The sequence below is a fragment of the Juglans regia genome, chromosome 11 (genome assembly GCF_001411555.2).
Source record: "Juglans regia cultivar Chandler chromosome 11, Walnut 2.0, whole genome shotgun sequence".
NCBI lineage: Eukaryota > Viridiplantae > Streptophyta > Magnoliopsida > Fagales > Juglandaceae > Juglans > Juglans regia.
The window spans coordinates 25,664,268-25,677,328 of record NC_049911.1 but is presented as its reverse complement, the minus strand read 5'-3'; the positions used below and the strand labels follow the sequence as shown (position 1 = coordinate 25,677,328).

At 37.2% G+C, this 13,061-nt stretch overlaps 1 protein-coding gene across 1 annotated transcript; it reads right to left on the bottom strand.

Annotated features, from left to right (window-relative positions):
- Positions 1 to 4,899: 4,899 nt before the first annotated feature.
- LOC108981706 (bZIP transcription factor 53) lies at positions 4,900 to 6,123 on the bottom strand. The gene has a single exon (XM_018952953.2). The coding sequence runs from the start codon at positions 5,577 to 5,579 to the stop codon at positions 5,142 to 5,144; it is 438 nt and encodes a 145-aa protein (XP_018808498.1). The 5' UTR covers positions 5,580 to 6,123; the 3' UTR covers positions 4,900 to 5,141.
- Between the last annotated feature and the right edge of the window lie 6,938 nt (positions 6,124 to 13,061).

Here is a 13,061-nt window from a genome sequence, read left to right as displayed (position 1 = left end):
GAGCTTCAATTAGAAGAAAAAAATGGTCCAAATTAAAACATAAGATGTCAGATTAAGATTGCTTAATATACTGTTGGTTTTTAAACTTTAAAATGATTAAAATATTTAATGTTAAATAAAAAATAATGTAAATCATTATTATTGTTCAATGTATCGGTTCAATTGTGTAGATTTAAATAAAAATATGTCATGGTGACCTGAAGCAATGCATATATCTTAAGAATATGAGCCTTAATTCCTTGCCAACCAAACAAAAGGTTGTGTCATTTTGTGAATTAGAAATATTTTCAATATATTATCTAATATTTGAGAAGTTGTGATTTCTCAAAAACACTCATTCAACAAATGTTATTTTATTTCAGTTATGACTTTTCACAAGTGTCATTTAATTATCTATAAATAGGGAACCTCACCTGCAAATTTGCTCATTCTAAAATTATCTACAAAAGATAGAGAAACACTTTCTCTTTTTGTCTTTCTTTATTTAGACTTTGACTATTTTATATTGGGTTAAAAAATCTCATATTATGTGAAGAGATTAATAGAATCGACGTTGTTGTATCTTGTAAATAGATTGTCAAAAAGTTTAGTGCATGTTTAAATTTGGAGGCGGCAAAATTTATTCTAAGAAAAGCGTCTATCATAACGTACCTCGACACTAAATTTTCTCTTTATAATTTGTTCTTATTATTTTATATATCATCTAATTTACAAAACATTTTGCACATAGATAATTTATTATTCAACATATTCCCAACCTATGCTTCATTTTCAAATTCATCCGCAAGCCCATTGTGGCTTATTCGGCCTATTCTTTTCTAAGGTCAAACATCGGCCATATTCACCCATTTTCGGCCGGTTGTTCAAAAGGCCACCTTCATAGTTAGACAACCGAGTTTAGTCTTTTACTAAATTGAAAAAGTTAAATTAATTTTTGTGTTTTTATTTGTAAGTTTGGAAAATTTATAATGATTAAGTAATTATTAGATAAAAAATTTTAAAATTTAAAATTAAAAAGTATTTATGTTTGAATATTATTTAGATATTGAGATGGGTTAAGATCACCATCTCAACGTCCATACAGGATCTAAGAACTAATTTGAATACTAAGAATACTTGTGAATAATAATAAAATAATAGTAAATATTTTGTGAATGATAATAACTAGTAATAAAATAGTTTAAGAATATATGAGAACGGTTATGTTTCTCAGGCTCTAAAGGGTTATTTGGGAAAGAATCGAATTTTATTTCATCTCATCTCAAAATATCTCATAATTTTATTCCAAAACATCACTTAAACATAAACATTTTTTAATTTCAAATATTCAACTTTTTCATCTAATGATTACTTAATCATTACAACTTTTACAAGTAAAACACAAAAAATAATACTAATTTCTCATAATTTCAAATAAAAATAATATTAAAAAAAATAATATTATAACAATATTTTAACTTTATAATATTTTTATTCAATTTTTTCCATCTCATTTCTCAAAATTTAATAAAACATCTTGACTCAAACAATTTTACTACTATTCACGAATCATTTATCTACTATTCACAAAATTATTATATCATATCATTTACAAAGCATTCCCCTAAGGGTTTTTTTGGGTAACAAGGTTTTCTCAGATATTTTCAAAACTTATCATAATTTTATTCTCAAATATTACTCGAATTAGGGGTGGGTTCCGACTCCAACGGAGTCGGAATACCCGACTCCAACGGAGTCGGAATACCCGACTCCAACGGAGTCGGAATACCCGACTCCAACGGAGTCGGAATACCCAACTCCAACCTCCAACTTCGACCAAAGTTGAAGACAAAGTTCAGCTCCGACTTTGACTCCGATTGGAGTTGCTGAAGTTGGAGTCAGAGCCCAACTCGAAGCTAGGCTTTTTTTCTTTTCTTTTCTTTTTTCCCAATTTTCTTACTACTTTCGTGGGATCCAAAAAATACCCAAAGATTCTAAATAACACATGGCATACGAAAAAAATAAACAAATCAAAAAATAATATCAAAGACGAGATCAAGATTTAAGGGTTGGATTGAAAAGGCTTTCCCAGCATCCAAACGACATCAAGGGATGAATCTAAAGGAAGTTTCGCGGTAGAGATGAGATCCAAAGTGGGTGGAGATGAGATCCAAAGGAAGCTTGTAAAAGAAATAAAACGAAGGCATCGTTATGAAGCTGTTGTCGAAATGAAAAAAAAAGATCATTTCTCTTGATCAAGGCTTTTTCTTGATCTCGTGTCTTCATTTCTCTTACTTTTTCTTGAGGTCAGACGATTTGTAGAAGAAGAAGAAGTAAGGGAAGAGATGAGACTAAGTTGAGAAAGAGACTGAGTATAACAAAATGAGGATTAGGGTTAGTGAAAAGAAAATGATCAATATATATATTAAGAGAAAAACAACATCGTTTAAGAAAGCGAAAAAAAAAAAATAGAGAGAAATCGTTGTTGTCGGTGTGGGGGCTCGAACGCATGTGTGGGGGGAGGGGGTGTTTAAAATTTGATATTACTATAGAGTAACAGAGTCCTATCCAACTCCGAATTCCGACTCCAACTCCGAACTTGGAATTTTTCGACTCCAGCGGATGTTGGCCGAAGTTGAAGTAGTCGGAGTTTTTGCCCACCCCTAACTCAAACACAAAACAATTTTCAATTTCAAATATTTAACTTTTTCATCTAATCATTATCCAAATACAAAAACTCAATACAATTTCTCAAACTTTTAAATAAAACACAAAAAATAATACACATTTTTTTAAATTTCAAAATAAAAATTATATTCATAAAACTTTGTAAATTTATAATATTTTTATTCAAATTTTGACTCTCGTTTTCCAAGTCTCAATAAAATTTATTAACTTAAATCAATTTACTTTTATTTATAAATTATTTTACTGTTATTTACAGAATTACGAGATATTATAAATGTCCAAAAGAGCTATAAAGTTCCTAAAAAGTTTTTTTTTTTTTTTTTTGGTATGGTCGGCCTCGTTATGAAAGATCCTTCAGACAATATAACGAAACATTACCATTGTTATGGATCCTCTTGCATGTGAAGAAAGAGTAAAGAGTATATTTAGTTATTGACCATTTATTAATTGTGAAGTCTCCAAGATCCTATGTTGTGATTTCTTTGTCAGAATGGGGTTGGTTTAGGCGATTCCGAGAAACGTGGTTGAATTCACAACTAGCAATCTAGAAAATAGTTCCAATTTGCCTATGATAGTGCCTTCGGAAGGAGAGGAATAAGAGACGTTTTCAAGATCGCGAGCTTAAAATGTTTTTCTATAAGAAAAATTATAGATATAAGTTTCACACTCTTGTACATTATTTAAAAATATGTGATTTTATTTATTTACATTCATATTTAAAGATAAATGAATAAAATTATATATTTTTAAGTGGTGTGCAAAGTATAAAATTTTTGTATAGTGCTTCTCTTTCTATAATACTTTATTCTTCAAACGGATTCTAATAAATTTTAATAGTACTTGAGTTATGCCTATCTTCCTCATCAATAAAGTTCCTATTTACGGATTAATAATAAAAAATTCATTTTCAAGTTCTTCAATCAAATTTGAAATTTGGATTGCTGCAGATGTGTTATTTCTCTTGTTGAGATATCCTTCTCGAAGGGATATGATATTTCTATCTTCGTTTCTTATTACCTGTCAATGCAGAACTAGGCTAGTATGAATAGTTAAAGCATTTTATCTTATTTTATATTATTATTAAAATTTTTTACATAAAATATAATAAATAATTTAATTTTTTAAAATTTAAAATAATAATATTATTAAAAATATTATTTTAATCAACTTTTAATTTTAATCTTAATTCATATAATCTTAACCTGAATCGCATCAGAGTATGTCAACGCTATAGTGATCTAGATGTCATGACAATTTACGACCCCACCAATCCCCACCCCCTGTTCTAGATGTTCTACAATGTTACGCGGGGTGTGTTTAAGCATAATGATAGGCACTTATCTCCTATCATTCATTTATTAATTTTTTAAAATTTTTTTACTTAATAATTAAAAATTTGTTTGAATATAAAAATTATCTCATTTTATTTTATTTTATTATTATAATTTTTTTAAATTTTAAAATAATAATAATATTTTAAAAATATTTTATTCAATTTATTTAAAATAATCTCACTTTATTTTGCTATCTAAACGATTCTAAAAAAATGATTATATATATATATTAATAATTAAAGATATTTTAAAAATATTTTAAAAAATAAAAATTTCAAATAATTAAATGAATGATAGCCTTTCATTATCCTCGCCCATCTCCCACACCCAAATCCCATATTTGGCGGGCGGCCTGTGGGATTTCTTCTGTAGATTCTGGAAAAGAGATAAAGTAATGAGATGATGGGACATTTTTTCCACAATTTCAAACTGGCTTACATGGAGATCGGGATGTTGTATATTGACTTGATGCGTCACAGCTACGATTGAAGAAGTCGCTTACGCAATTATTGAGGTTGTGGTTACCCACAAGTCAAAAATGCAGATAAGGTTTTGTAGTTGTCCTTTCACACATAGTAGAACAGTTGAATCCAAAAGTGGCTAGGTTGGGTTCATGGTTTCTATTTGGCATCATTATTACATTCTATCGGATGACCCAACCGACGAGGGAAACATGGTGGAAAGTGGAAACTGGCTCTATCCTTTTGTCATCTGGGTTCAAAGTTACAAACCCTCTTCTAAAATTATGCCAATATAAAACTTTCATTCTGGAATTTCAGGATCAGTTAATAGGACCAAATTTTGAGCTTGAGTTGAACTTCAAGGAAATAATTTTAGTGTAATAAGCTCGAGTCGTCTGAATAAGATACCAATTGTAACGCCAGATTAGACAAGCATATTGAATTGAAAGTTCAAAGTGCACAACGACATATCATTGAAAAAGAAACATCACATTTTCATGAACACAACGATAACAACTCTTTTTACATACCAAACAAGAAACCAAATTAAACAACACCCACAAACATGTTTAAGCTTTGCGCTACACGATGCACTCCATTATTTCAGTCCAAACGACACGCATCAAGCTAGAATACAAAATGACGCACACCAAAGGGCCGAGCCTGTGATCATTCTCTATCAACTCAGAAACACGTCGGCGGACGCCACGATCGGCTGCATCTGATGGTGGAGCTGCCACGGGTTCATCAGCGGATCTGGTATCTCCGGAATATCCAATGAGAACCCGCTGACTTCGTCTATAATCTGAAGCACTGAGTTCAAGGACCGCAAGCGATCGGTAAGCTCCATGGCTTGGGCCCGGAGGATATTGTTCGCGGACTCGATCGCCACGTAGGCTTGCTCCTTAGCGTTGATGCTCTGCACCAGCTGGCTGTTCGCCATCTGCAACCGGCTGATCTCGTTCGTCAGATCCTGCATCTGCTTCTGCTTCTTCATCCGTGACCGCCTAGCCGATTCGCGGTTCGACAGCATCCTCTTCCTCTTCCTCTCGTCGACCGCAAAACGAGGGTCACCACCATCGGATCCGGAACTCGCAGATCGTTGAACCGAAGCCATCAATATATTCCCCCTCAAAAGGAAATTACCAAAACGGCGCTCTTTCTTATTAATTGAACGAATTTGGATCAGAAATTTGTGAAACAAACAGAAATTAGGGTTCTAAGAGTTAGGCTACCTATAAATCAATGACAGTCAATCTGATAGAAATGTTTCTCCAGATCGGGAATTAATTCATGAGAAGACGTAGAACCAGTAGAGAAACACAACCGAGAACGAGTGTAGCAAACGAACGCGACGCATGAGGACGTTAAATGTCATATAAAATCTAACTTCATCGACGTAATCGAAACCTAAACCCGAATGGTTTGTATCAAATCCCAGAGATTAGGCTCAGATCAGAACCCCAATCGGAAAACACGAATAGCTATGGCAAGATGAATCGAATAATCAGGGGGCTGGGAAAACAGATCTCCTAAAGCTTAAAAGGAATTTGGGGAAGAAAGGAGTAGGGGAGGCAGAAACCAAGCGAATGGGCGAGAGGTGAGGCGAAAGAAGGTTAACAAGGGAAGAGGATGGTGGTTTTATAGGGGAAAACGTGTGCAGGTGTGAGTAGGTAAGGCAATATTGTATGGTTTTTTGGGCGGTGGTGACAAGGTTGGCGTCAGGGGTGACGCCAGCTGGGACACGTTTAAGGCAATTGGACAGCTCATTTTATTCCTTTTTTATTATTTAAATTCGAATTTATCGTGGAATATTCGTTTACATGGTCAAGAGTTGAATAATTTATGTTTCTATTTTGCATGTTTTTGTCAACAAAAAAATCTTAGCAATCTCGTAACACTCTACGCTCTACATTATTTTTAATTTTTATTATTTTTTTCTTTTATTAAATATTTATTATATGAATAGTAAATAAAAAATTTGAAATAATTTAAAAAGAATAAAATAAAAAAAAATTTTAAAAATATATTAAAAAATTAAAAAATTAAAAAAAATATAAAGTGTGGAGTGTGAAGTGTGGTGGAGGTTGTGTAGCAATACTCTTTCAATGGGTTATGTATGGAGAACAACATGACCTATCGGCCAATTGTATTCTTTAATTTATGATAGAATAATGTTTTAATCCTATGGTGTGCATTGTTTTATGTCTTGTAATTTAACTTGCAGTTGCCAGTAAAATGCCAATGTATTTGCAATATGATGGTATTTACCCTTTTTTTTTTTTTTTATTAGGGATGGTTCATAATTAAAGACCCATATATACACGGGCACTTTATACTTAACTTCCTTAGGCGTCAAGTTGATATAGCATTATTTTGATCAATTGAGAACTAGACTGTTACTAAACCTGAAATTAGCTTCATATGGAGATATTGTAATCTCGTAACAAATATAAGCTTTGATAGCCTCGAATATAAGTTATATAGGAGTATATAATAAGCTTATATAACAAATTTATAATGAGAAACGGGTCGAAAATCGAAAAATTTAGACAATATTTAAAAAGTTATCACAAGATTTAAAAAGTTATTGGGTTTGGTCAATTAAGACTCTAGTACCCAATTATTACTCAAGATCAAAAGTTTAATGTATTGATGTATAAAAAATCGCAAAACAGGTAAGAAAAAAAAAATCTTTCCCTATCCGTTATGATTGTTGATGCATATAAGTTATGATAGCATCGAATATACGGTATACAGGAGTCATAGACAAGTTTAGGAGTATATCAGAAGTATGTATAACAAATTTACAATGATGGGCTTGGTTAATTAAGACTTTGGTACCCAATACGGTATACAGGAGTAAAAGTTTCGACATTATTTAAAAAGTTGATGGACTTGGTTAGTCAAGACTTTGGTACCCAATTATTACTAAAGATCAAAAGCCTAATCTCTTGACGCATAAAAAATCTCACAATAGGCATGAAGAGGAGAAATAGTCATTTTCGACCTGTTATGATGATTCGGGCCTCGATCGGTTTTGTCTAGTACCCCCGACAATAGTTCGGTACAGTCGTACGGTATTAGTGCGTACATCCATGACAGTGTATAGAAAACAAATGCATGGAAAGTAAGAGATTGAAATACAAAATTCTACGTAGTTCGGCATAATGCTTATGTCAAAGGATATTTGGGGATGAGAAATCCACTATAATATGATTGTTTACAGTCTCTCATAATCTTTAATTTCTCATTGTACAATAGAGATCTTAAATATATTTGCTGGAAAAGACCACTTCGCTGGAGCACCCCTTCGAGAGGTTGAAGAAGAAGTTGAAGTCCCCAAGTCGTTTGGTCGTTTGCTTTTTAGCTTACCCCTTTTTTGCATGCACCTCGATAGTGGAGAGGAACGATCGCTTTGCGTGTCTAACATCTTCCTTCATTTTCCCTTCCACTCTCGCCCTTTTCCTCCTGACACCTCCACTCTCTTGTCCCATCTCTCTCTTTCTTCTTTTGTCTTCTAGTGGTGGCCTTTAGGGCTAGGGCTGGACTCAGGTCCGGAGATTTTGTCTCTTACAGTTGCCCACAATTCTTAAGGTCAATTCGCTCCGAAAGAAGGTATTGAAAATTTTCAAGATAAAAAATACGACAGAGACAACACGCATTGATCTATGACAAAATAAGTTTAGGGAGTGGGTCCCCGATTCTCTGTTTCTCTTGCGTTGAGTAGTAAATACCTCTGAGGGTGAAATTAGGTGGGAGGTGCGCTCGACCGCATCAGGTTTAAGTGCGAAGCTTGGATGCGCCGAGATATGCTCTTAATCGCATCAGGTGTGAGTGCAAAGCTCGGACGCGGCGGGAGACGTGCTCGACTGCTTAATATGTGAGCGCGAAGCTTAGATGTGGCGAGAGACATGCTCAACCGCGTAATGTAAGAGCGCGAAGCTTGAATGTGGCTGGAGATGTACTCGACAATATAAGATGCGAGTGGTGTAAAGCTCCAATGTGGCAAGAGGTGTACTTTACCGCATAAGATGCGAGTGCAAAGCTCGGATGTGTACTCGACCACATATGATATGTGAGCGCAGAGCTCCAATGCGTCAAGAAGTGTACTCGACTGCAAAAGATGGAAGCGCAAAGCTCGTCTGGGCGAGATAAGCGGGAGGCTGGCTCGACCGTGTAAAGTGCGAGGGTTGATAAGCCAAGTGACTTGCTCGATCGTAGGTCGCCTGGGTGGTCCCTGACGTTTTCTTGTTTGTTGACTCGTTGCCAAAGATAACTCGGGAGAGGCGGTTGTGGCATAAGTGTAAACACATAACGTTTGTTGTAGGAGATGTCGTTTTAGGAGTAATGTTGGACAACCGAAAGACTGGGTCCATACTTCACCGTGAGGCAGATCGGGCCGCCATAAGACTATACCTACTTGTTGACCCTCGATGAGAAGGTAAGTAAGAGATATTTGGCAGTGCTACAAAAATCAAACTGGTTAGTGTAAATAATCTCATATCACAAGTGCGAAATTTTTAGACTTGAATTGTCTTGCTAGCGTGTGTTGAAAGTCTAAGGCTGTTGTCGTGGCACGAGTGTAACACTTGGCATTTATTGGAGAACATGTCATGCGGGTGTTGCTGTCCAGGGGTGACTCAAGGGACTCGATTTGGTGGAAGTCAAGGGAATTGTGTTTAACTGACCGTCTGGGCAAGTCCTGGGACTGGTGCCCAGCCTGACTTCCTGGAAAATCAAGGGACTCGGTTTGTAGCATGAAAGTCGGCAAGTCAAGGAACTTGTATTCGAATGGTCGTCTGAGCAAGTTCCGGGACTGGTGTCCAGCCTAAACTTCGTGGCGAATCAAGAGACTCGGCTTGTAGCAAGAAGGTCGACAAGTTAAGGAACTTATGTCCGAATGGTTGTGTGGGCGAACCAATGCATCGTGGTGAGTCAAGAGGCCCGGTTTGGTGGTACGAAAGTCGGCAAGTCGATGGACTTGTGTCTAATTGATCGTGTGGACGAGCCCTAGGGCTCTAGCCCGACCAATGCATTGTGGCTTAGCTAGTCGAGGGTTGGAAAGTCAAGGGACTTGTGTCCAACCATTGTGTCACGGAGAGTCAAGGAACTCGACTTTACTGAAGGAGACGCTTGTCCATGCCAAAAAAAGTTTAACTCAGTTAGCAAAAATACCCCAATCACAAAGTGAGGTTGTAAACCTAAATTGCTTTGCCGAGTACGACAAAGGTTGGAGATGTGCCGGTGAGGCTTGTGGATTTTCATGTTTCGGCGATGACTAAGGTTCGATGTCCCCGCATGCGCGTTAGTGACAAATAATTTATCTCGGCGGAGTTATATTGGGATGTTTGGGCGGTGCCGGAGCGAGGCTACGTGGCCGATGTTCTACACCATAGAGAGCAGTTTTGTCCGTAAAAATAAATTCATACAAATTCTGAGAGAGACAAACTAGGGAGTTTTTGTCGCTACAATCAATTTTTATTTGACTGAAATTGCATGTCGGTCACCGTTTCTTCTCTTATTGCTCTTTTTTTTTTTTTAATTACCACTGAGTGAGTTTCGTTGTGTTGAACGTGAGCGACTAGCTTCATTTTTTGGGCAAAGGCTTTGTAGTTTTTGTTTTGTTACATGAGCAGTTGAGGCGAGGGACTTCATACCCAAGCAAACTAGGGTGCGCTTGTTGGGCAAGTATGTTGGTCGAGCTTGTTGGGAGAGTATGTTGGGCAAGCAAACTTTGGGTTGGTCATGACGTTCCCGTCTGTACTGTCTGTGGTCGGGCAACCTATGGGGTGGCTGAGTAGAGTGGGTGCTCGCCACTGTGAGGGCGAGCAAGGTGCATGTATTCGTTCATGGTCGAGGATCAAATGGTCGTGCATCTGATGGCCGAGAAAAGTGGGCACCCGCCATGCACTATGTGGTCGAGCAAGGTGCATGTGATCGTGCATGACCGATGATCATGTGACGGTGCATGTGATGGCTGATGAGAATGGGTGTCCACCATTATGTGGCCGAGCACGATCTTTGGTTGGGGGACTGGTTGCTCGCTACTTGGTGGTTGAACAATATCTCAGATCGGGCTGGGGTGCCCACCATTAGAAGGGCGAGGAACTTGGTCTATGGAACGTCTTGTCGGCGACAGAAATCACTGGCGGGCTTGGTAGTTCTAGGGGTGATCCCGCCAACTCGCGGGTGCCGTGAGAGGGGGCCCGCGGGGTGCACGACATCTTGCACATGTTGCCTCCTACGACACATAGCGTGCAATCGGTGAGGGAAGTCTCAACGAGGACAGAAACTGCCGGCAAGCCACATGGTGGTCGTTGGCAGGTTCAGTTCATCTCACGGCTAGGTTGTGAGCCTCTCGGGTGCACGTTTCCGTGGACCCGTTAGACATGTCATGCTCAGTTCCCGGCAGAGGGAATGAACCGGATGGGGACAAAGACTGTCAGCGGGCCACGTGGTGGCTGCCGGTAAGTTTAGTTCAGTGGGCTCATGTGGTGGCTGGGTGGTGAGCCTCTCGGGTGCACGTTGTCGTGCACTCGTTAGGTGCATCGTGCTCGGTCCCGAAGGCGGGGATGAATCGGTCTGATACATAACCCTCAGGCGCCCCAAGTGGTGGCCACTGGCAGGGACTTCGGGCCCACCGAGCCTTCCATTAGTACTGTGGCTAAGAGTGTAACCGGTCCGGTTCGGTCCAGTTTTTGAAATATTTAAAAACTAAACTGGTATATATCGATTTTGAGATTTGAAAAATCGATAATGCACCAATTACACTCCCAAACTAGTACTTTTGGTTTTATCAGTTCTAGTCTGATTTAGTTCGATTTTCTCGATTTTTTTGGTATATTATATAGTACATTATAATATATATTATAATTGTATTATAGACTATAGTGATATATTATAATATGTAATATAATGATATATTATAGTATATTAAATATATAGTGATATAATATTAGTATAACTATTAATACAGTAGACTATAGTGATATAGGATTTTAAAATTTAATATTATATTAATTTGAAATTTATCATATAATATGAAATTATTTTATATATAATTATATATTATATATAAAAATTATATATAATATATAAAATCATAAAAAAAATACTTTAGACAATATAAAAAAAAAAAAAATGAACCGGTTCGGTCTGATGTTAGAAAAATGAAAACCGGAACCAGAACCAGATTGATTTTGACCGATTTTGAGGTACCAGACCGAACCAAACCCAGAACTGTGCAATTAAGTGTATAGTATTTGCCTGCCAGTGCATTTGTCCCATGCATAAAATACACACCCCACTAGTCGGGAATATGAGTTACCCGGTCACTTGAGCCACGATGTCATGTTCAGGCACTTATGTGCACAATATCGATAATTACATGGGCGATAAAGAGTTTACTTGTCCCATTTTTACGATTGCGTCATTAATAAAAATAAGAATGGAGGAGTTGAGAATACTCATCCGGAGAAAAGTTTATATGCTTAGTTTGAGATGATTTAGCGCCCCAAAAAATTGTTCTTCTCCTACCTTCAATGTAGAAAATTAATCAGATCTCACAGACGATACCAACTGTTGATGCATAAAAAATCGCACAACAAGATGAAATGAGAGAAATAGTCATTATCGACTTGCTATAATTGTTGATGCATATAAGCTTTGATAGCATCGAATATAAGTTATATATTAGTAATAGATAAGTTTGGGAGTATATAATACGTTTATATACGGTTGTGAATGAGAAACAAGTCGAAAATTGAAAAGTTGGATAATTTTTAAAAAGGTGTTGGTTTTTTTTTTTCCTCGGCAAGTTAAGCAGTTATAGATAAACTAACGGATACAATACACGAGTTAGGTGGGATGTGAGTCCCCTATAGTCTTCCCAAAGCTAACACACATTACAATACAAAAAGCAAAAAAAACAAAGGAGGTGATCGGAATCAAAAAATTGACTCACACCCAATTCCACAAGAGGAGACCGCTTGGTGACGGTTTTTAAATAGTCTGATAAACAGACTATAAAACTGCTAGAAGCCGCAAAACAAAGGGGTGTGCTGCAACGTGTTGGTTTGGACTGGCTGGAAGGAACTGTCACATCCACTTTTCACTCGATTCTTGGTTAGGAAAAGCGGGAACATAGTGTATTAATTGAAAACTGTGACGAATCGCTAGTAAAGGGGCGTTATTGGTTGTGGCGGCGCGTGCAGGCCATGCGCCACAGCTGGAGTGAAGAGAATAATTGGATTTGGAAGATCCAAAGCTGTAGATCCCGAAACTGCTGTGCGTGGTGGCAGAGTGCTTTCCGAGGTGCCGCGGCATGTGAGGATCAAGCGCAGCATAAGCCGTGCGTGAGGCAAACGGGTTGCCCAGATAGGCGAATTTATTATGCTAGTTTGACGATTAGCACCTGGGGAAGCTAAAGAAGGGGCGCGTGTCCACCCTAGGTCGTCGTAAAGTAGCAGATCGACAAAGATAAACAATGCTACTAGAAAACTGAAAAAAAAAAGAAGAAAAAAACATAGATAAAGGAAAATAAAGGCCATGGCCGGCATGGAGGGGAGGTGGGTGGAGCTGAAGCATCAACCCCCCT

Coding starts and splice junctions, on each gene's coding strand:
- LOC108981706 (XM_018952953.2), bottom strand. CDS start 5,579: ATGGCTTCGGTTCAACGATCTGCGAGTTCCGGATCCGATGGTGGTGAC.